The 25,290-nt window shown below is 45.2% G+C and overlaps 1 protein-coding gene and 1 non-coding gene across 2 annotated transcripts in view; one reads left to right on the forward strand and one right to left on the reverse strand.

Annotated features, from left to right (window-relative positions):
• The first annotated feature begins 3,255 nt into the window (after positions 1-3,255).
• Positions 3,256-25,290, forward strand: part of LOC124622379 (protein white-like) — a 247,111-nt gene continuing 225,076 nt past the window's right edge. Inside the window, exon 1 of the mRNA XM_047148067.1 lies at positions 3,256-3,352. Within this exon, the coding sequence (XP_047004023.1) occupies positions 3,287-3,352 (66 nt within the window). The 5' untranslated portion in view covers positions 3,256-3,286. The remainder of the gene's footprint in view (positions 3,353-25,290) is intronic.
• On the reverse strand, positions 16,002-16,076 carry Trnaa-ugc. Its single transcript has one exon. It is a non-coding gene; the product is annotated as a tRNA-Ala (tRNA).

A 25,290-nucleotide genomic window follows, 5' to 3' on the forward strand; every position in this document is an offset into this window, starting at 1 on the left:
GTTGGATTTGGCATTGCAAACAAATTTCCGGGATTCTTTTTGTGGTGTCACCGCCAGACACCACACTTGCTAGGTGGTAGCCTTTAAATCGGCCGCGGTCCGTTAGTATACGTCGGATCCGCGTGTCGCCACTGTCAGTGATAGCAGACCGAGCGCCACCACACGGCAGGTCTAGAGAGACGTACTAGCACTCGCCCCAGTTGTACAGCTGACTTTGCTAGCGAAGCTACACTGACCGGTACGCTCTCATTTGCCGAGACGATAGTTAGCATAGCCTTCAGCTACCTCATTTGCTACGACCTAGCAAGGCGCCATAGCAGTTGATAATTAATATTATGAAGCATGTACCGTAACGAGAGATGTTCTACAATTGTGGATTAAAGTTAAGTATTACATCGTCTACGTACTTTATTTGCAATTCTCAAGATATTGTCCTGTTCCAGACCTCACGCCAGTCAGCGTGTAATTAAACGCGTGCATTTCGGCCTCCTCTAGAAACACAGTGTTGGCTCTTCTGCCAACACTACACTTTTATTATTTTACAGTTGATGATTTCCATGTGCTGGGGTAATATTCATCGTAAAAACAGAGGAAACAGTAGTTTTCTCGGTATCTTGAACACGTTGTAAACGCCGCATTTTTACAATTACGTGGTTGTTGTGAGCTTCCTGACTTGGTTTATATTTATAAAAGGTCCTCTCTCATGTTCAGTTTAGCAACAAACCAAGCCTAACGCATCATTTCGCCAAATACTGACGAGGACAGCTGCTGATGTACAATGGAATGAATTTTGATGCAGTGTTTTCGAGACGTGATTTCTTTTTCTCTCTCGACGAGATAAGAGCTGTTGTGAGGCTTTTTGATCAAATGCTGGTAGATATCGCAGGGATGCACTTGGGCGCTAGGGAGCGGGATGGTATACTGATGACATAATGGCTTGTGCGCTAAGGCTGTTTGGAGGCATCAAGGGCACTCCAAGGTAGGAAACGCACTGTCACTGTTCTGGCGTAACATCAAGCGCTGTCACGTCGCCCCGAAACGTTGCAGCAGAGAAGGCTGTGAGACGGCGTCAGCCAGTAGAACGCTGACTAGGACGACACGACGACGGCAGCGGCAACTATACGAAGAGCATATAAGCATCACTGCAGTTAGGCCCAGGCGCACTGCAAGAGCCGCACTGGAAGACGAGCCGTCATCGTCATAGTGCCGGCCGGGGTGGCCGAGCGGTTCTAGGCGCTGCAGTCTGGAACGGCGCGACCGCTACTATCGCAGGTTCGAATCCTCCCTCGGGCATGGATGTGTGTGATGTCCTTAGGTTGGTTAGGTTTAATTAGGTCCAAGTTCTAGGGGACTGATGACCTCAGAAGTGAAGTCCCGTAGTGCTCAGAGCCATCGTCATAGTCGTGACTTGTGCATGGTATTAATTGCTTGCATGGAAATGGTATACGAGGGTTGGAACATGAAAAAATTTTTTAGTAACAATGCCGACAGAAACGAGCAACAAACACATGGTATAAGAACTAGTACAGCATTACTGAAACAATATTGTACATGTCACTATGTGGCGCGGCAGATTATACGGCACGCGTGTACTTGCAACGTGCCAGACTTGTCCCATTTAGTCTATGTGGAAGTTTCTCGCTGTTGTCGCCAGACGTTAGTTGCATTACAGTATAACACCATCTCTAATCTGGAGGTATTTTACGAACTGTGGTATCAGTGAAGCAGAAAGATCCATTTGCTTTAAAACATGAAGGATTTAGTCTGTGTGGCACTTTCTCGCTGTTGTCGCCAGACGTTAGTTGCATTGCAGTATAACACCATCCCTAATCTGGAGGTATTTTACGAACTACGGTATCAGTGAAGCAGAAAGACCCATTTGCTTTAAAACATGAAATACGGGAGGAGCCATGACGAACTTACGATATCATTTAAAGAGAAAACTTAAACTTAACACTGTGTTCATAGTTGACAGTAAAAAATAGGAAGTAGCTGATTTGTTGCCTCTGTCTACATAATATGCCTTCACCTGCTTCTAGCCTTGGAAAGCGGACAAATTAACATGAGAAACCCAGAGTTGTCCTCCGGCCGGAGTGGCCGAGCGGTTCTAGGCCCTTCAGTCTGGAACCGCGCGACCCCTAAGGTCGCAGGTTCGAATCCTGCCTCGGACATGGATGTGTGTGATGTCGTTAGTTAGGTTTAAGTAGTTCTAAGTTCTAGGGGACTGATGATCTAAGATATTAGCCGGCCGGAGTGGCCGTGCGGTTCTAGGCGCTGCAGTCTGGAGCCGAGCGACCGCTACGGTCGCAGGTTCGAATGCTGCCTCGGGCATGGATGTCTGTGATGTCGTTAGGTTAGTTAGGATTAATTAGTTCTAAGTTCTAGGCGGCTGATGACCTCAGAAGTTAAGTCGCATAGTGCTCGGAGCCATTTGAACCATTTTTGAACCTAAGATGTTAAGTCGCATAGTGCTCAGAGCCAGAGTTGTCCAATCTCAGTTTTCACCCTTTAGCACTGACCATTCGTAATGCGGAAACAGTGGCACGGTCCTCGATTACATCATGTTTTTTGAGCAGAATTAAAAAAAAAGAATCAATAGGAAAATACCGGTGATTTTTCTGTGGCATTCAACCACTTATCACTTTCCGAGACAAGCAAAGAACTGTAGACGGACTCTCTTTTATTTGTCCAGTTAATTTAATATTTTGATTCTACTTATCTTGAAACTGAGGGAGCCAAAATGTTTCAATCTTTGTTCGCTTAGTACGTTTATCACAGGAAGTAATAAGAATAAAAAATTTCAAATCGGTTATTTCCGGAACCGTTACTTTGAGCGGTTTTAAGGCACAGGTTAAACTGGGGCTGGGAACCGATACAACCTCAATCGGCCGCGGAAGGTAGAGGTCCGAGGTTCGAGTCACGGTCCGGCACACAGTTTTGATATGCGAGGAAGTTTCAGGTAGAGCAGTTACTAACACTGTAACTGCCCTACCTGAAACATTGTAAAAAGTCTTTGAGGGCTTCTCTTTCACGAGCTGTGTTATTCTTCTTCGCCGTTCATCTGTACTGTTTTCTTGAAAAATTGTCTTATCAGTGCCGCAGCAGTTGCTTCTATCGCGGATGCCGCAATCTGTGTGTGTGGAGATGCGCCTGCCTACGCGACCATTGTGTGAGCCGCGGCGGGCTGCGGGGAGAGGGAGCGCCGACCAGTGGTTAGGCGGGGCGCTAGGCGGAGCCAGCAGGCGGCCAGTCTGCCGTCTGCAGCGGGCTGGCGACGTCGGCCGACATGCACCGCACCGAGAGGCAGCCGCTGCTGCGCGCACGCCCCCGCCAGGCGTACAGGGCCACCGACGTAAGTACCCGCTGCCACGCTCCGCCTGCGGTGCGGGGGACCCAGCCGAACCGTGCGACGCCTAGACCAAGTGGCCCACCCGCGGTCGCCTGCGCTTGCCTAGGTCCACTTGTTGCTCCTACTAGCGCGTCATCACCTACTTAGAAGTTTCTGTTGTGCTCCCTTCTATGGCGTATTTTTTTAAGAACGTATACCATCTACTATTTTGTTAGTCTCGATATCATCCTCAGCGAGTATATAAACATTCGTTTTATGTTACATTACGTTTATACTTGTTCCTAGATGATGAATGCGATATTTCGTAATAATGTGGAACTTATCGGTTTAACATAAGGCTTCTTGATATGTAAATTGAAGGTGGAGGGGGAGGGGGAAGGAAAGGTAAGGGATTAGTGATGTCAGCTGCATAGGGACTTGATGCAGAATTAGCGGCGCCGAACGAAAACGTGTACTGGTCCGGGATTCGAACCCAGGGTCTCGCGCTTACGAGGCAGCTGCGTTAGCCACTGCGCCACCTCGAAGACAGTGTTCGTCGGAACTGCGCGGACTACCTCTGCACGCCATTCTGACCACCCACACTCCCACCGAGCTCCAGCTACCCGCAGTCCCTGTCCAGGCACTCCAGGCTCACTACTCTGAGATTCCAGCAGGAGGTCAGAAGTAGCAGTGCATCTGCACTGAAGAAGGTGGAAGCGTTGCCCATTTAGGCCAATCAATTATATGGTTGCGCGGTATCTGCTCCTTCGCGCATGCCCGAAAGAACAGACACCACTCATTCATGTAATAAGATTTCTTTACACGATATAATTTCTTTTACTGCTTTACATCTAAAAATTATTCCATACAACTTGTCATTTGGAAATCATTTTAATTTGTTTTTACGTGTTGGCTGGCTACCCTTCAGACTTTCAGTGCTATTTCAAGACTTTTGTGGCAGCACAATTCACCCATTTCTGTGCCAAAGTCAGATTTAAACCAGAATAGTGAAGATCATCCTTTCTTCTAGTGTTGCCCTTTGTTATTACTTTTGACCTGGGGTGGGTTATTAATAATAAATTTCATAACTGAATGTATGTATTATGAAGGCACTGTGAATATCCCTAGTTCCTTAAATAAATGTCTGCAGGATGATCTTGGGTGCACTCCACATAGTATTCTGATTACACGCTTTTGTGCAATGAATACTTTCTCTTAATGATGAATTACCTCAAAATATGATGCCATTTGGAAGCAGTGAATAAACATAGGCTTAGTAGACTAATTTACTGATACTGTTCATCACCAAAATTTGCAATAACTCTAACTGCATAAACAGCTGAACTCAAACGTTTCAGGAGTGCTAGTTCTGCAAGGTTCGCAGGAGAGCTTCTTTAAAGTATGGAAGGTAGGGGACGAAGTACTGGCAGAAGTAAAGCTGTGAGGACGGGGCGTGAGTCGTGCTTGGGTAGCTCAGATGGTAGAGCACTTGCCTGCGAAAGGCAAAGGTCCCGAGTTCAAGTCTCGGTCCGGCACACAGTTTTAATCTGCCAGGAAATTTCAGATCATCAATGTGTTTCTTCCAATCCAATCTGTCATCAGTGCACACATCCAGAAATTTTATTCTGCCTTAGCAATAGACTCCTGTTCAAAGACTATGTTTATCAATTGTATTATGGCTTCTTTTCGCTGCTGTGCATAGTTATCTACGTTCCAGATGCGTTCAGCCTCTTTCATTAGGACGTTTTCAGCGGATTTAATCAAGAAAAGTACAGTTTTGCTTTTATATGTCATAATTACACGTTAAAAACAGTTGATACCATAGTTTTACATTAAAAAATCACTGCTTATAGTTATCCAGTTTTTTCTGGCAGAAATCTACCTCATCTGGTCATAGGCGCGAGGCGTCACTGTAATTTCACCCACAAAACACGGACACATTTTCACTTCACGATCTGTCTGTATCGTACTTATCATATTCCACTTGCTGACAGTGTAGCTACGACAGATTTAACTCACTGTATTCGTAATAACAGTCTGCAGCTGTTGTCGGAACAGTAGGGACGTTTTACAGCAGTTAGCTCACGAAGTATGATAATTACGAAACAAAAAGATCGTATATGAAAATGTGTCGATGTTTCTAAGTGAAGTGAAAGTGCGACTTCGGACCTTTGAACAGATGATATGAAACGCAAATTTCTACCGGAAAAACGAATAACTATTAAATCCACTGCAGGTGCCTTAATGTAACAGGCGAAATGCGTCCGTATCATAAATGACTTCAGATTGTAGCAGAAAAAAAAGTCACGTTTCAACTTATAAAACGAGTATTGTCAAAATTTACAGAGATACTTTCATTGAATCGAGTTGATATTTGTGATAATCAATTTTTGAATCCACAATCAGAAGCATTTGGTTTTATGCGTTGTGGCTAGAGCCTTGGCTGAGTTCATCTGCCTTCACTCACAATTTTTTTAATTAAAAAGTATGTTAAATTTTGAGTCCGTCAGGTGCTTATTATCACAAGTAAGGTTGTCATCAACCCGAATATCGCACTGGGTGTTGTCCTATTAGAAATGGTACGCCGTTGGCTTCCTCCGACTTTTGAACTTACTTACCCACCACGTTATTGGGAGACCTACAGTTTAACGTGGATGCTGAAAGGCTGTACAGCTCGGCATTTTTCCCATTAGAAAACGTTACCTGACCTGAAAGAAGTAAAAACAGACAGAAATTCTACAACTGAACGGGGATAGAACCGCAGAGCTCCGGATTATGAATATGGCACTTTACCGAGCCACAACGTAGTTAATTCTTTATTATTTGGAGACAGCAGTTGATAAATGTCTGAAGCTATCATAGGTAAGGACACTGTACACTCCAAACCCTAGATTTATTTGCACAATGGATTCGCTCTCTTACGTGCGTTAGCATTTCAAATACTTACCCACTACACGTGTTGTACCAACGACACTTACGACATATTTCATGTCTCTCATTTCCTGTCCTTTAGTGAATGGACAGTGTCAGACACGTGTCAGAAAATTAATAAAATAGTTGTGGTACAATCAAATATGTAATTAAATTATGTAAATACGACTACTGCATCTCATTCTGCCGTTCACGTAATGTATTTACGCGTACGCTGGACAAACATTCCAGATTTTCTGAAAGCCCCCTATTTATCCTTTAATATTTCATTTTATGAACGATTTCGACATTATATCGGCGTCACTACATACGTAATAACGATTAATATGTGTAATTAAACCAACGAAAATACGCTTTGATGGTAATAAAACTAAAACGTTCATACAGTTGAGCGCGACTGCGACTTTTCACACAAATCGTCTCTGTAAGCTCTTCTTTAGCTGACGGTTTCCACATTGCAGTGATAAAGATACAGGTGCTATCAGATCGAGCTGTATGTTCATTGGTACGCTACTGAAATGTTACGTAACGCAGCTCGGTGAATACTGCACTTAGACAAGTGTGTATGACGAAGTGTAACCGGTCGACCTCGGAGGAAATGCCGTCTCAACCGATAAGAAGAAGGCGGCGGGAAAGACGTGATGTTATTATTTAACGTCCGTCTACGTTCAGAATATTAGTGGCGGATTATCAACTCGAAAATGACAAGAAATCGGAAGGACACCGTAAATACATTTCTTCCAGGAACTGTGTGTGTATTCGTCTGAGATTATTTGGGAAACCATAGAGACTTATGGGTAAGGACGGTCGGGTCATGATTTAAATTTCCTCTTCCAGAATAAGCGTCTAGTATGTTCGTCGCTAATTACAGGCACGCGGGCCTCTGAAGCCTTTCCCTTGTAGCTTACATGTACTTACACAAACCATTATCGACAGACCGTGGTTCATGACAAAGTCCACGTGAAAATGTAACATCACTCACTTCACTAATTTCCACAAAAGCATTCGGTGCCGGCCATTGTGGCCGAGCGGTTCTAGGCGCTTCAGTCCGGAACCGCGCTGCTGCTACGTCGCAGGTTCGAATCCTGGCTCGGGCATGGATGTGTGTGATATCCTTAGGTTAGTTAGGTTTAAGTAGTTCTAACTCTAGGGGACTGATGACCTCAGATGTTAAGTCCCATAGTGCTCAGAGCCATTTGAACCATTTGAACCAAGCATTCGGTAAAAAAAATTGTTGGAATATTCACAAGGCATATAAAAACTAATTTCAGACTTGTCTGTGTGCTCCATCTGTTAGCACAAGAGAGCCTGAAACTATGTACAATAATTACCTGGTTATCGGTTTTTGATATTCTGTTAATATTATGAGTCTGTGATATTATGTCTCTCTGTTTATAGCTCATTTATCTTCTACTTTTCCCTTGCTTATCCCGTATACTAAGACATCCACTTTTTCAGGATTTAGCAAATTTTGCATTTTTATTTCACTGTGATAATGGGTATCCCTCCCCCCCGCACCTCCCCCCCGCACCCCCCCCCCCTTCCTCTCTGACGCCACAGTCGTTAAGGTGTCCTAAAAGTCTGAAGTGGTGTGCGCCTTACGCTTTTGAATGGTGTAAATTTCGTTTTCTGAGTTTTCGTATTCTTATACTTTGTGTATCGTTTACTCTGAGAGATTGGATGCGGGAACCAGTCCAGAATTTGCCTAAACGAGCGAATAAAACCGCCTAAAAGCAGTCTCAGGCTGGCCGGTGTCCACCAGCCCACGGCCGCGCGGTTTCGTTTCGTGTGTGGGGTTCACTTCCCTGTGTAGCCAGTTGGCAGCACTGCGCCCTATGCCATACGAGCAGGTCAGTTGCAACTCATTTAAAACAACAGGGTCTCCTCTCCTTTCGGTGAAAAAGCCGCAAAGTTATGTCTTGCTTTCCTGCAGTTCAAAGTTAGACACTCAAAATTTATACGCTCTGGCGATATCGTTTTAGCACCCCAATCTCACGCCAGCGTCGCTGTTTTCCTATTCTGTATTAATACACAGGCTAGGGCACTCGGCCAAAGAGCAAGCGCAACCTGCTGCACATGTTCATACGAATGAAATGAAACCATTTTTTCCCTTCATAACTGCTTTATTTCATCGGAATTATTTATACATGACGGTTGACCAATTTTAACTACTTTGTCGTTTCCACGTGAACCTATGTGAAAAATCTACAGAAATAAAACTGGGATATTGTGTCTTGAAACAGTATCATATTGTGCTAAAACATATGGTACATTCCACATTGTTGTCTTTTAAAATAAGGTAAAACCACAGCACATATAGGTACCCTTGTAGACCTATCTGGTGTGGTTATCAATAGGTAAGGAGCACCGCATACGATGTGCCTATGTTGTTTTTTTAACGGCATGAGCATGTAATACTGAACAAGTGATTTTAGTAACCTGTTTAAGATTATTAATGAGACGTAACGATACGCCGCTCGAAATAGGCATTGGACCTTTACTGATCCATTGTAATGTTCTAGAAATAAACCTTATAGAGCTGATGTCGATTTACAGCCACCGTGAAGTTTATCAGATTCATACACGCACATTATACAGGGTTAACCACGGCTCTACCGACAAACTTTCAGAGGAGGTAGTATGGACAAGAACAGGGGAAAAAATTCTACTAAAGGTGGGCGCTAAAATGTATACCTTAAGAGCTAGGAACACTTTTTCATCTTCAATACTAAGAAACAAATCTCTTGAGAAAACAAAACAAGAAAAAAAAGTGCAGCAAATATATACTCCAAAGTGCACATCTTTAGCGTTTCGAGCGCTTGTTTATGTTACTACTGTGAAACACATCTCTTCTATGGAACATGTGCTCGTAGCTTTTAAGGTATGCATTTAAAGGACAGTGATTGCTTGTTTGGCCCATACATCTCCTCTCGAAATATGGAAAGAGCTTACAGTAGATTTGTGTCACAGTATAGAATCTACATCTACATCACTAACTGATCCCTCCCTCCCTCCCTGTTCTACTCGCGAATGGCACTTGAGTAGAATGATTGTCAGTATGCCTCTGCGTTAGTTCTAATTTCTCGAATTTTGGTAATTTCGTGCCTCTTTTGTATCGCCTGCCACTGGAGTTTGTTGAACATCTCAATAACGCTCTAACGCCGGCTAAATGGACCCGTGGCGGAACGCGCCGTTCTTCGTTGCACCTTCTCTACCTCTGCTAACAGTCCTGCCTGGTAAGGATCGCAGACTGATGAACAGTACTCAAGAATCGGTCAAACAAGCGCCTTTCCAGTCACTTCCTTCGTCGATGAGTTACATTTCGTTAAGGTGCTTCCTATGACGAAGTAGTGCTGTAAACTCTTAAAACGCGCTTACCCTGGGACACCCTGCATAAAGAGCGAAGAGATCGTTCGATAACTATCCTAGAACAATCCAAAATAGCAGAGAATATACACTCTTGGCCATTAAAATTGCTACACCAAGAAGAAATGCAGATGATAAACGGGTATTCATTGGACAAGTATATTATACTAGAACTGACATGTGATTACATTTTCACGCAATTTGGGTGCATAGATCCTGAGAAATCAGTACCCAGAACAACCACCTCTGGCCGTAATAACGGCCTTGATACGCCTGGGCATTGATTTAAACAGAGCTTGAATGGCGTGTACAGGTACATTTGCCCATGCAGCTTCGACACGATACCACAGTTCATCAGGAGTAGTGACTGGCGTCTTGTGACGAGCCAGTTGCTCGCCACCATTGACCAGATGTTGGTGAGAGATCTGTAGAATGTGCTGGCCAGGGCACCAGTCCAACATTTTCTGTATCCAGAAAGGCCCGCACAGGACCTGCACATGCGGTCGTGCATTACATTGCTGAAATGTAGGGTTTCGTAGGGATCGAATGAAGGGTAGAGCCACGGGGCGTAACACACCTGAAATGTAACGTCCACTGTTCAAAGTGCCGTCAATGCGAACAAGAGGTGACCGAGACGTGTAACCAATGGCACCCCATACCATCACGCCGGGTGATACGCCAGTATGGCGATGACGAATACACGCTTCTAATGTGCGTTCACCGCGATGTCGCCAAACACGGATGCGACCATCATGGTGCTGTAAACAGAACCTGGATTCATCCGAAAAAATAACGTTTTGCCATTCGTGCACCCAGGTTCGTCGTTGAGTACACCCTCGCTGGCGCTCCTGTCTGTGATGCAGCGACAAGGGTAACCGCAGCCATGGTCTCCGAGCTGATAGTCCACGCTGCCGCAAACGTCGTCGAACTGTTCGTGCAGATGGTTGTTGCCTTGCAAACGTCCCCATCTGTTGACTCAGGGATCGAGACGTGGCTGCACGATCCGTTACAGCCACGCGGATAAGATGCCTGTCATCTGGACTGCTGGTTATACGACGCCGTTGGGATCCAGCACGGCGTTCCGCATTACCCTCCTGAACCCACCGATTCCATATTCTGCTAACAGTCATTGGATCTCGACGAACGCGAGCAGCAATGTCGCGATACGATCAACCGCAATCGCGATAGGCTACCTTTATCAAAGCCGGAAACGTGAAGTTACGCATTTCTCCTCCTTGCACGAGGCATCACAATAACGTTTCACCAGGCAATGCCGGCCAACTGCTGCTTGTTTATGAGAAATCGGTTGGAAACTTTCCTCATGTCAGCACGTTGTAGGTGTCGCCGCCGGCGCCAACCTTATGTGAATGCTCTGAAAAGCTAATGATTTGCATATCACAGCATCTTCTTCCTGTTGGTTAAATTTCGCGTCTGTAGCACGTCATCTTCGTGGTGTAGCTATTTTAATGGCCAGTGAGGTAGGTGAAGGAACTGTTACTCTGGAGAGGGAAAGAGAGAGAGTGAGAGAGAGAGAGAGAGAGAGAGAGAGAGAGAGAGCCTCTTGCCTCAAGGGCAAGTTAACATGCGTGTTCTTTCTCATGATGTCTAATACGACTCTCTTTGTATTCCTATTTTTATGGCTCATCGACATTTTGTCGGACATTCGTGCATCTTTCATATATGCCAATCTTCTAATTGCTACTTTCATAGCAAACCGGCGTTGTATTGGACAAAAAAAAAAAAAAAAAAAAAAAAAAATATGCCTCTGAGCACTATGGTACTTAACATCTGAGGTCATCAGTCCCCTAGAACTTAGAACTACTTAAACCTAACCAACCTAAGAACATCACACACATCCATGCCCGAGGCAGGATTCGAACCTGCGACCGTAGCAGTCACGCGGTTTCTCGGACATCTCTCCATGTTAAACTCACTTTGAGCAATATTTTCTGGTATTCTGACTCGTTTTCAGATGATCTCTTCGCTGTTAAGATTGTCAGGGGAGTTCTGTTTTGTCACGGGTTCTTTACTTTGGGCCGCACAATGACGAGAGCGCTACTTGGCGGCCTGGTGCAGCGAAAGTAGTAACGAGGCGTCGCCTGGGCGGGTTGCGTGTCGCCGGCGCTGCAGGCCGGTTACGTGGCTTGCCGGGCGGGTTCGCCAGGTTGCGAGGGCTCCTTTCTAGCTCTTTCCCCCGGAGCGAGGCTGCAAGTCAGGGAGAGACGCCGCAGGTGCTCGCCGAGCAACGAACGCGGCACCCCTGCCTCAGCTGTAGGCATCGCCGCTCGTTGCGTGACTCACTTCGGTGTTTTCATTTGTTTTCGGATTATGTTTGTAGCAGACGCCTTCACAAAGGGAGCACATGTATGACACGAATATATCAGCAACAAATTTTTTTTTCTCCATTCTGCAGTCGCCTAAAGTGATTTGCGGAAAGTATAAGAAACACGTACCCGATTGTTCCGGAAGTATGTCTTGGAAAGTGACCAGCCACATGGATGTGACCCTCTATCAAAAGTCTGAAGTATCACGTTTTGCAACGCGGACCGTTGTGATATACAGGGTGTTACAAAAAGGTACGACCAAACATTCAGGAAACATTCCTCACACACAAAGAAAGAAAATATGTTATGTGGACATGTGTCCGGAAACGCTTACTTTCCATGTTAGAGCTCATTTTATTACTTCTCTTCAAATCACATTAATCATGGAATGGAAACACACAGCAACAGAACGTACCAGCGTGACTTCAAACACTTTGTTACAGGAAATGTTCAAAATGTCCTCCGTTAGCGAGGATACATGCATCCACCCTCCGCCGCATGGAATCCCTGATGCGCTGATGCAGCACTGGAGAATGACGTATTGTATCACAGCCGTCCACAATACGAGCACGAAGAGTCTCTACATTTGGTACCGAGGTTGCGTAGACAAGAGCTTTCAAATGCCCCAATAAATGAAAGTCAACAGGGTTGAGGTCAGGAGAGCGTGGAGGCCATGGAATTGGTCCGCCTCTACCAATCCATCGGTCACCGAATCTGTTGTTGAGAAGCGTACGAACACTTCGACTGAAATGTGCAGGAGCTCCATCGTGCATGAACCACATGTTGTGTCGTACATGTAAAGGCACATGTTCTAGCAGCACAGGTAGAGTATCCCGTATGAAATCATGATAACGTGCTCCATTGAGCCTAGGTGGAAGAACATGGGGCCCAATCAAGACATCTCCAACAATGCCTGCCCAAACGTTCACAGAAAATCTGTGTTGATGACGTGATTGCACAATTGCGTGCGGATTCACGTCATCCCACACATGTTGATTGTGAAAATTTACAATTTGATCACGTTGGAATGAAGCCTCATCCGTAAAGAGAACATTTGCACTGAAATGAGGATTGACACATTGTTGGATGAACCATTCGCAGAAGTGTACCCGTGGAGGCCAATCAGCTGCTGATAGTGCCTGAACACGCTGTACATGTTACGGAATCAACTGGTTCTCCCGTAGCACTCTCCATACAGTGACGTGGTCAACATTACCTTGTACAGCAGCAACTTCTCTGACGCTGACATTAGGGTTATCGTCAACTGCACGAAGAATTGCCTCGTCCATTGCAGGTGTCCTCGTCGTTCTAGGTCTTCCCCAGTCGCGAGTCATAGGCTGGAATGTTCCGTACTCCCTAAGACGCCGATCAATTGCTTCGAACTTCTTCCTGTCGGGACAGCTTCGTTCTGGAAATCTATACAAACGTACCGCGCCACGGCTATTGCCCCGTGCTAATCCACACATCAAATGGGCATTTGCCAACTCCGCATTTGTAAACATTGCACTGACTGCAAAACCACGTTCGTGATGAACACTAACCTGTTGATGCTACGTACTGATGTGCTTGATGCTAGTACTGTAGAGCAATGAGTCGCATGTCAACAGAAGCACCGAAGTCAACATTACCGTCCGTCAATTGGGCCAACTGGGGGTGAATCGAGGAAGTACAGTACATACTGGCGAAACTAAAATGAGCTCTAACATGGAAATTAAGCTTTTCCGGACACATGTCCACATAACACCTTTTCTTTATTTGTGTGTGAGGAATGTTTCCTGAAAGTTTGGCCGTACCTTTTTGTAACACCCTGTATGCAGGAAGAGAGTAAACGAGGTTCTGCGCCAGGGTTCTCGACTGAGGATTCGTGACGCGGACAGCCCGATCGAGGTGCTCTCATCGAATCTCGATTGGATTTTAATCCGGAGACTGTGGTGGTCTGGGATGTAGGAACAATTTAGCAACTTCGCTGTTTCGTAAATGCGTCCACCCTCGGCCCGAAAGCCAGTGATCACGCCCTTTTGGGTGTCAGGTAAATCGCTCCGTTTCCACTTAGGACAAAGACTGCAGTGTTCCCGCCTCCCCCTGACAGACCTTATATACCGTCCACTGCTAGTGCTGTGCAATGCCGTCTGAGTGGTTATTGCACGTTGGTGTCAAACACAGGCGGTGGTCACGTTAATGTGACTGGACCGTGTATTTTACCAGGGAGCAGACTTGTCAACTTCTTAGCTTCTATCTTTCTTGCAAGTTTTTTCAGTGTGGGTTTTTTTTAAGCTCATATTTTCGTTAACATTGTTTCTCCCCGTTAGATCCCATAACTGCAGTACACTTCCCCTTTCGTTAGCCATCCCAACAGCTATTCTCTTTCCGTTTATCGACATTATTTTTGGGAGTCGTGCATACGAAGAAAATAACTTTTGTGCAAGTCTTCTGTATTTTGCACCTTCTTCCTTAAAAAGTAAGATGTTCATTTCACTTAGTACTGAAATCTATGGCCGGACTACTTGTCTGGCATAGGGGTCGTAGATTTCATACATAAATTCTAGTTGTGAATCAGCCTGTATGTTACTGAAAACAGTTTCAAACTCCCCATAGTACAGTAGCCCCTGAAACTCAATACAGACAAAAACCGCGACGGGGGACTTTTAGTGATATCAATTAGTTGAACTTCTTTGTATCACGATTCTAGGATAAAGTAGTAATACCAGTCGCATACTTTGTGCTTATGCTCGCTGTTTTAGCATAGAATTTCGGCAAAATTTATTCGTACTATTATCGCCCTTTAATCGTCCTTGCTTGTGCTACACGAATTCTGTTATTGTAGCTAATCGTTGACTCTGGTAAAGAGGTTTTACATTCTTTCTTTTTATTTCAGTACCATCTTTCAGAGTACAGCACTAAATCGTTTCACTGCATAGGTAAATAGGCCTATCTACAGGACCGGTTTCTCTGGAAAGTTACTAGCAAAACCAGTAAGAGTGCAGTAGTTTATGTAACATCTAGCTTTCGACTGCTGCGCGTTTTATGTCAAGGCAGTAACCGTTGCAATCGCAATCTTCACGAGGCTCTGCATTTTTGCTTTTCGGACCAGATAAGCCTTTCATTATTTATTTATGCCAGTACAAGATAAGCACCTACGCTGGGTGTTCCCAAGACACTAATTTCTTTAACGGCCTGTACGTCGCATTTCCGAGAGACAGGCTGTTATGGCTTCTGTCAGAACTGCGGGTCGAAGTCCTTAAAATCACAGATATCCAACCTTTCTGGTATGTGGAGCGCAACGGATTGTCGAGAAAAGGGAAAAAGGAACTGAAACTTCCACCAAGAGTGTTTTAAGCTATAAAGGCAGTTCGTCGTGGCCTCCTAGATCCGTAAGCCGAGCTGCTCGGATGCAAGCCGCGTGACCCGACCACCGTCGCAGATCGCGGAGCGTCGCCTGTGTGTGTAACGCAGCCTGTACTGCACAAGGGGTGGCCGTGTTCGCTTAATTTGGCACTAGATCCCACAGATTGTCGAATTGTAGTACTTCTTCTTTCCTGTTATTTTTATGTTTCTGAACTTATATGACATCTCTGTACATTGTAGTGTTGTAAAGATTGAACCTTGATAAAACTACAGTGTCGGAGAGTCGAATTTTGTGGTTTCCTGGTCGAAGTGCATGATCTGTTAGTGCCTAAATATCAGGTTTGGCTTTGTGAGACACTGGAAAGATCCAATCCTGAGTCTGAATTCGTAAAACAGCTACCGTCTCTACACCCTCTATACCCTCTCATGACGTTTCCAGCATTAGGACACAGAAACATGTCTCAAGCGACTGTTCACAAAACTTAAAATCACCAGGGATGAGAATAATGGCCCAAGTGGTTAAATAACTTCGTCCGCTGTATCCGGCAAGTCATATGTGCCAACTAAGCGATCTACAGAAATGCAACATTTTAGAGACACACTAAGATGGAGACCATGCAGCTCGTTAGAATGAAATTACAATGAAATGAACACCCTTAGCTGCTTACAGGCGTTGACATACGTCAACAGGGACAGATGAAGATCTGTGTCCCGACCGGGACTCGAACCCGGGATCTCCTGCTTGCATGGCAGACGCTCTATCCATCTGAGCCACCGAGGACAGAGAGGATAGCGCGACTGCAGGGATTTATTTCTGGCACGCCTCCCGCGAAGCAGGAGATACCGGGATCGAGTCCCGGTCGGGGCACACATTTTCATCTGTCCCCGTTGACGTATGTCAACGCCTGTAATCAGCTAAGGCTGTTCATTTCACTGTAATTTAGAAACAATTTTCCGACCGAATGATAATAGTGGAAGGCGAATTCCTTTTTTTTTGTGGCGGCGTTCGTAGCGACAAGCAATTCGCTGTAGAAACGGCTTACGAAGTCACCGCCACACTTTTAATAGCGGGCCGACCGGTCCGCTGGAACAGTGAACAGAAAGATGAAAACCCAAACACTCTGATTAAATAAAAGTCGGTACTTATCTTTATTAACGAAGATACAGAAACACAGCAGTGAACTCCGTGTCTACAGAAATCTGTCTAGTTCGAGTCGGAGCGGCTAGGTCAGCGTCGGCTGACGACAAACAACAACTCTGCTGCGATGAACACACAACTGACTAGCAAGTACACAATTCGGTGGCGAGTATACAACTGAGCGGCGAATACAGAACTGTACTAGCGCTCGCGACTCCAGCGCTTAAGAACCCAGAAGCCAGCGGTGGCGCGCGCAGACTTGCGGCGATTTCCTGTCTCGCTGGCGCTGCTTATGCGGACGGCGTCCGGACTTTGATGCTGCCAACCTTTTGGCAGCGGGCTCGGGTGGCATTACTAGCTAGGACATAACACTTTTAATAGAAACTGGCCAGGTGGTAGGATTCAGTACTTACAGAGAAATAGATGTGCAAAATCTAAATGCTTGTCACCCTGAGCAGCGGAGTTAAAGACAACGCACTTTATAGACACCAGTAACCAACACTTTTGTCAAAAGAGGAGGTGGGGAGAGAGAGAGAGAGAGAGAGAGAGAGAGAGAGAGAGAGAGAGAGAGAGAGAGAGAGCGAGAGAGAGGAGGGGGCGGGGAGAGGGAAGGGGGAAGAGGGAGAGATGGGTGACGGGGGTGGGGGTGGGAGGAAGTAGGGGACGGGGATTGGAGAGGGGAGAGAAGGGGAGGAGGAAAGAGAGTTGGAAGAGGGGAGAGAGAAAGAGGGGTTATGGAGGGGGAAAAATGAGGAAGAGAGGGAGAAGCCAGAGAGGGGGAAGAGACAGCGTGGGGAGGCACCAAAAGAGAGAGAGGGGCGCCGAAGATGATGTTGTGACTTGGCAAGACAGCCAAGTCACTATGAGAGGAAGCCGAAAGGCACGCGCTTAATGCTCACGCAGTCTGGCGTGAGGTCTGGAACATTACAAGGAAATGAGAACTTAGAAAAACGGACGCAGTTGCTGTAATACTTAACTTTAATCCATAATTGTAGAACATCGCTCTTGATTGTACATGCTTCATAAGAGAAATATCAAATGCTATGGCGCCTTGCTAGGTCGTAGCAAATGACGTAGCTGAAGGCTATGCTAACTATCGTCTCGGCAAATGAGAGCGTATTTGTCAGTGTAGCATCGCTAGCGAAGTCTGCTGTACAACTGGGGCGAGTGCTAGTAAGTCTCTCTAGACCTGCCGTGTGGCGGCGCTCGGTCTGCAATCACTGACAGTGGCGACACGCGGGTCCGACGTATACTAACGGACCGCGGCCGATTTAAAGGCTACCACCTAGCAAGTGTGGTGTCTGGCGGTGACACCACAGATGACACGATACTTCTCCTAGAATCCTCGGTTTTAGGCTTTGTACAGTGCGTATCAGAAATTTTTTCAAACAACTTTGTGATTGACTTCCGCGTCTATAGTAGTCTAGCAGATGCAGTGCTCCGTCCCTAATGCGTTCGAATCGATGCGAGGTTACAACCTATTCCTTCTTTTTCTGGCACAACACTTGGGGCTGCAACAAGGTTTCTTCATTGTGCGGAAAAAGTTTTGCTGAGCGCACGGCCTCTGCTGGATCCATGCAAGGCAGAGAGAGTCGGTAGAAGTATTCGAAACATTTCTTCAGGACAATAACCTTCTGACAACCTTAAAACAGAACGAAACAGCAGAATTCTTGTTTTTTCCACTGTGGCGTCTGTGGAAGCTAACTGATCAGCAGGCAAAGCGGCTCTGTTATACATCAAGGCACACAGAAACAGGTTGCGTTCCACGTTTGCGAGTCAGTCCTGGCGCCCTTGGTGTCGCTCGGAATTAGAATGAACTGCAATTCATTACGAGTGTCTGGGACCTGGAGCACCTGCTTTGTTCTGCTGGTCTGTCTGTCGGTTGCCGAAGCAGGATTCGAAGCTGCTACCGTAGCGGTCACGTGGTTCCAGACTGTAGCGCCTAGAACCACTCGTCCACTAGGGCAGGCGTGACCATATCGGTTGTATCCTAACCGGCTGGAAATCGGTGACCTGGTCAAATGAGTCCCGATTTCAGTTGGTACGAGCTGATGGTAGGGTTCTAGTATGGTGCTGATCCCGAAAAGCCAAGAGCGCATGTCATCAACAAGGCACTGTGCGAGCTGGTGGTGGCTCCGTAATGCTGTGGGCTGTGTTTACATGGAATGGACTGAGTCCTCTGGTCCAACTGAACCGATCGTTGAGTGGTAACGGTTACGTTCGGGTATTTGGCGACTATTTGCAGGCAAACAACGACTGAATTTAGTGGATAACAATATACCGTGTCGCCGGGTAGCAACTGTTCGTGATTGGTTTGAGAAACATTCTGGACAATTCCAGCGAACGATTTGGCTATCTGTGTAGGGTCGCCTAACCGCCAATCACCAGATCTACACCGCTACAGCGTTCCAAAGCGACTGCCGTGCTCTTCAAAGTCGGTGTCTTGTGTTTTGTATGGCGAGTATATAATCATCAGCCACAATGACTGACTGTACTTCCACTTATGAAATAACACAATAATTAAACATGCCGGCAAGATCTGTTTCTGCGTCTTCGGGGAGCGTCACAGTTAACAGCTAAAACAGATTCGCTGCAAGTATTCAATAGTAGGAGCAAACACGTTGCAGTAACCACGGATCCAAAGATGAGTCGTTTCGGTGGTAACTGCGAATGGTTGGTTGGAGCTGCCACTGGCAGTATGAAATATTAGCAGAGTTAGTGCAAATATATCTGAAATGTAAAGCGCCGGCTGGTGTGGCCGAACGCCTCTAGGCGCTTCATTCAGAACCGTGCGACCGCTACGGTCGCAGGTTCGAATCCTGCCTCGGGCATGGATGTGTGTGATGTCCTTAGGTTAGTTAGGTTTAAGTAGTTCTAAGTTCTAGGGGACTCATGACCTCAGATGTTAAGTCCCATATGCTGAGAACTATTTGAACCATTTGAAATGTACAGTGGTTAGAGAGTGTGATAAACACATAATGGAACACTAACACATTTTGCTGCTGGCGTAAGACGATATGAAACTTGCGTCATCATTAGAGAAGAACCTGATCAATATTTGGCCTCAAGGGTAACAGGCGCTGACAATTCTTTCCTTTGTTCAGAAGAACATCTCTTTTATTGTTTTATTTTATCTACAAGTAGCAATGGACTCGTGTTGGGACATCTTTCACTCTCATTAGATCTTCTTCATATCATAATACGTGAGAAATTGGCGTTCAAACATGATGCTCAGAGTATACGGGAGGCACAGTGACAAAAGGAACGTGAATGGACAGCGAGGAACATTTTTATAGGTGAAAACAGAAATTGGACGCAAGGAAACAACTCTGATCCACCATTTACACAGCAAAATGGCAATATGTTTCTTTTTATATACGATATACAGGGTGATACCGCGCTAATATTACAGATTTACAGGGATGATGGAGAATGGTAATCGTATCAATAATTGTACCGAATTGAGGTAAGGGACCTTGGCCCGGAAGCGGCCGAGCCTAAAGTTATAAGCGAAAAGGGCTATGCTACATCTGACAGTCGACCGCCTCTACTACACATCAAATGAATTCGCAGCTGCGAATAAGAACTACCATCAGATGTACAATGGAATGACGACAATGAAAATTTGTGCCGTGTCGGGAATCGAATCGGGATCTCCCACTTATCGCGAGTGGTCGCCTTAACATTTGGGTATCCGGGCATGTCTCATGGCCAAACGCAAACTTCCATGTGTCATCAACCATGCTTGTGCGACATTACTCGTACATCCATTATGTATCTTCCCGTAGAGATCAGTCGTTGAACTTGAAAATCGCTTGCCCGGTATAGCCAGAAAAATACGATATTGCAGTGCCTGTGATACTCTGGTTACGATACAAAATTCCTGTGGACATGCACGCGACAGTGAAAATTTGTCCCGGATGGAGACTCAAACCTGGACTTCCCGCTTATTGCGAGCGGTCGCCTTACCTTACAATATCTTATTTATCTGCCGATACCGGCAAGCGACTTTCAAGTACAACGACTGTCCTCTACGGGAGTATACATAATGGATGTAAGAGTGCAGGTCACAGATGCATGATCGGCGACATATGAAAGTTTGGATCTGGCCGTGGCTCGTGCACAGATAGCCAAATAAGCGGCATATCCGGGTTCGAGACCCGGTCCTTGTCGTCATTCCATTCTACAGCTGATGTGTAACGGCCGTGGTCGCCGCAGTCCCTGTTCCTTTCAGTATGCAAGCATCTCCAAAGGAACTTTGCGTCGTAATCAGAATAACAGGGGCACTGCAATATCGTATCTTCTACCGTAAGCTCTTTCAATTCCACATTTTGAGAGGTGGTACTATGGACGAGATCAAGGAAGGAAGCTGGGCTCCAAAATGGATATATCATGATCTATGAGCAACAGATAGTCCATCTCCGCTACCGTGAAAAACATCTCTTCATCGAACAAGTGCTCATAGCATTTAAGGTATGCGTTTCAGAGCCCATGTTTACTGGACATTTTTTTTCTCTTTTTGGTCCACACTACCTCCATGTAAAATACGGAAGCAAAGAGCATGCAATAGAAGGGGTCCACGGTAAGAGATATCAAAACGATTTTCGCTTATAACATTCGGTCGTTTCCGGACCAAGGTCGCTGACCTCAAGTAGGAACATTAGCCCCTCTATAACATCCAAGGCCGTTTGTAACATCATCACGGAATTACACTCACTACATATTTTTGGTTACAAGTGCGGCAAAATTTTTAAGTAATTGTAAGAAAAATTACATAACGCTGCAACGAAATAAGAAGACAGATACTGTAAATAAGGAAGTGACAAATAGGATGTCATGTACGCAAAAATTACAAATCGCGTTGTTAAACAGAAATGTCAGTGAGCTCCGTTAAAAGATTTTATCCCAATTGTGACTCGGGGATCTTTCTAGGTAAGAGTTTGGACTCATTCTGCAAATGAAACTTGGTTAACGAGTTTAGTAGGGAGGACAAGAACAGCAGCTCGGCCACAGAGCTTTGTCGCTCGGCGGGAGTGAGGCAACTACGTGCGACTTGGACCTTGTCCGTCTCTGGCTGGCGTCGGCCGGCAACCGTCGCGGCGTCTGAAAAGTTGGCCAGCAGGTCCGGCCGCCGTGTTGTCGGAGCTATTGACGAGATGGCCTACTCACTTAACCCTGTGACTGCCTCAGTCGGCTTGCTGTGTTTCTCTGCGGACCTCAATCTCTTGTCACTGCGCAGCCACTGCACTGTCGAGTTTGCAGCCAAACATGAAGCTAAACATTTTTCCAGCGCCTACAGCGACAACAGCCTTCATCATTTACCCTATCTTGAAGTGCAAAAAAATGGTTCAAATGGCTCTGCGCACAATGGGACTTAACATCGGAGGTCATCAGTCCCCTAGAACTTAGAACTACTTAAACCTAACTAACCTAAGGACAGCACACACATCCACGCCCGAGGCAGGATTCGAACCTGTCAGCTTAGCGGTCGCGCGGTTCTAGACTGTAGCGCCTAGAATCGCTCGGTCACCCCGGCCGGCTCCTGAAGTGCAAATACGGATTAAATGCAGGGGGTTTCAGAAAGGCCCATCCCCTTTCACAACACTATTTCTTCCACATGAATGAAGATGGGAACATGGGGCAAATTTTAACTTGCGCATAGGAAGTGAAAGTTTGCCTTGGCGCCATTTGTCAGTTACTGGGTTCATATGGATGCCGATAGTGGTCTCCTAGATGTAATTAGCTCACCTCCATCTCGCTCATTCATTACCAAATCTGCATCCGGACTACATTGCGTTTCAACAGGTGAGTTTCGGTTAGAACTATGTGGCGTTGTTGTCGTAGAGACTAGAGAAGACTATACAGTTTCTAGAGCATAAGGACTGTACGGATGTGGCGTTGCACCATTGCTTTCAACCCACTTTTGGTGCACGGCAACAGCACTACAGTAATTCCAGCCGTGCTTGCAAGGGTTCGAGATGACTTTCACTACCTTCTGGATGTTTGTTACACATCAGCTGAATGGCCTGTTGAACATTACTATGGGAGCTATGAGGGAGTGCTGAAAAGTAAACTTCTGATTTTTTAAATAAGAAGCTATTAAAGCTTTCTAAATAAAGTAAAGTTTATTAACCTTCTACGACTGTATGCAACATGACTATACAGTGACTCACAAAAAATTATTCGGCCACCAGTGTAGTTTTATTTTTAATTTATTATATACAGACATCACATGTTACAGGAGTAGTCTCGGCACAAAATGATATAGGACTATGTAATAAATAACAGAACAGCATGTTCTTATTTTCAAACTTAAACAACATAAACAATGATACATAAAGAAACATGCCCACTATCACAGCCACGTATGTTTTCGGATTGGAAGTATAACAATCACAACCTTGTACATTTTAATACCTTGTATGCAGTCCTTTTCGCTTAATCACTTGTTCCAAGCGGCTAGGGATGCTGTAAACGAGCTTTTGCGTGTAATCAGGACCTATTTGCCGCCATTCTTCCAGTATTCGTTCCTTTAAAGCTTGTTTTGATGTCACTGGCGTTTGTCGTACTTTTCACTTCAATTCACTCCAAAAATTTTCTATTGGGTTCAAGTCTGGACTCTGAGGAGCGGTATCCAAAATCTTAGGGCAACTATACAGCGTCCTTAGTCTCACAATACCCGCTTTATGCTTCGGATCATTGTCTCGATACAATTTGAACGTCCTCTAAAGCCCGAAACTTGTAGCACTTTGCGGTAAGTTCTCTTTTATGATGTTCAGACACTGATGCTTGTCCATTGTATCGTCAATGAATGATAATTCGCCTACCCCAGATAACGATATGGAACCCCAAATCATGACACCTCCACCACCCTATTTAACTGTGGGTTGCTGATGCTTCGACTAAAATTCTTCACGTGGTTTTCTCCAAGTCATAGGTCTTCCATTTGAGGAGAACATCTGCACTTGACGTTCATCGACAAAAATTACTTCGTCCCACCAACTAACACTTTTATTTACGTGCTGCTTCGCGAAGTCGAGTCGTTTCTTTCTATTCCTCTCATTTATCGAAGACTTCTTCTTGCTTAGTCGACCATTACACCTCCCTCGTCTGACAATTCGTTGGACTGTTTCAGGGTGCACCGCCTTCCCATGTTCCTGCTGCACCGCGGCAGCAATTTTAGTTGTCAACAACCTTGGATGTGTTTTAATTTTTCATATTACCCCAGTTTCCTTTCTTCTAATCAGCTTCTTTGGTCGCTCTGTTTTTGGTTTATCTTCAATTATATCTTCACTGTTGAATCTTCGTATAATGTCACCTACAGTACTCTTACTCATTTGTAACAATGCGGCAATCTGTCTTTTGGAACGTCCTTTAGCGTGATAACAAGTTGTCTCTTTCCAAATGACGTATTGTTTCCTTTCCGCCCCATTGTACTGTGTTAACAACAGGGAAACGCAGCACAGAATGAGCCTGCTCGGTCTACAGCTAGCACCACCGCAGCCTATAGGGCATATGCCCGAATAATAAAGTGACTGCATGGTGTGGTGTTTTATAGTACAAATATGCCCAATGGGGCACTGTTAAGTGGGGCGTTCCACAAGGGTCGGTGCTGGGGCCACTGCTGTTTCTTATTTATATAAATGATAGCCTTCCAGTATTACAGGTGATTCAAAAATATTTCTGTTTGCTGATGACACCAACTTGGTAGTGAAGGATCTTGTGTGTAATATTGAAACATTATGAAATAATGTAGTTCATGAAATAAGTTCATGGCTTGTGGAAAATAATTTGATTCTAAATCACAGTAAGACTCAGTTTTTACAGTTTCTAACTAACAATTCAACTAGAACCGATATTTTGATCAGACAGAATGGGCATATTATAAGTGAGACGGAACAGTTCAAGTTCCTAGGCGTTCGGATAGATAGTAAGCTGTTGTGGAAAGCCCATGTTCAGGATCTTGTTCAGAAACTAAATGCCACTTTATTTACCATTAGAACAGTATCTGAAATAAGTGAAATTTCAACACGAAAAGTAGTTTACTTCGCATATTTTGATACACTTATGTCATATGGTATTATTTTTTGGGGTAATTCTTCTGATTCAAAAAGCGTATTTTTGGCTCAGAAACGGGCTGTTCGAGCTATATGTGGTGTAAGTTCGAGAACCTCTTGTCGACCCACCCCTATTAAATAGTCTGGGAATTCTGACACTGCCCTCACAGTATATATTTTCTTTAATGTCGTTTGTTGTTAGCAATATTAGCTTATTCCCAAGAGTTAGTAGCTTTCATTCAGTTAATACTAGGCTGAAATCAAATCTGCATGTGGAATGCACTTCCTCGACTCTTGTGCAGAAAAGGAGTGCACTATTCTGCTGCATCCATTTTCAGTAAGCTACCACATCATCATCATCACGCGATCAGGCCCAGAGGACCGCGCGCCACCACAGTTAGAGCTCTCCATCCGTCTCTGTCTTCTGCTATCTGTCTCCAGTTTTCCGTGACTCCCAGCTGGAACAGGTCTTCTCTCACTCCATCGATCCACCTCTTTCTAGGTTTTCCCACTGGTCTGCTGCCTGACGGGATCCAGTCCATTGTGATTTTGGGCCATCTTGTTGCCTCCATTCTAACAACATGTCCAGCCCACTGCAGTCTTTTGCTTCTCATCACTCCCAAGATGTTAGGCTCCTTGTACAGCTCTTCTAATTCAGTGTTATGGCGTCTTCTCCATTCTCCAGTAGTCTGATCTCTGACTGGTCCAAATATTTTCCTGAGGACTTTCCTTTCAAATGTTAGCAGTCGCTTAAGGTCTTGTTTTCGAGTGCTCCAGGTTTGAGAACCATAAGAACTCAAA

Source organism: Schistocerca americana, chromosome 7 (genome assembly GCF_021461395.2).
Source record: "Schistocerca americana isolate TAMUIC-IGC-003095 chromosome 7, iqSchAmer2.1, whole genome shotgun sequence".
Classification (NCBI taxonomy): Eukaryota; Metazoa; Arthropoda; class Insecta; order Orthoptera; family Acrididae; genus Schistocerca; species Schistocerca americana.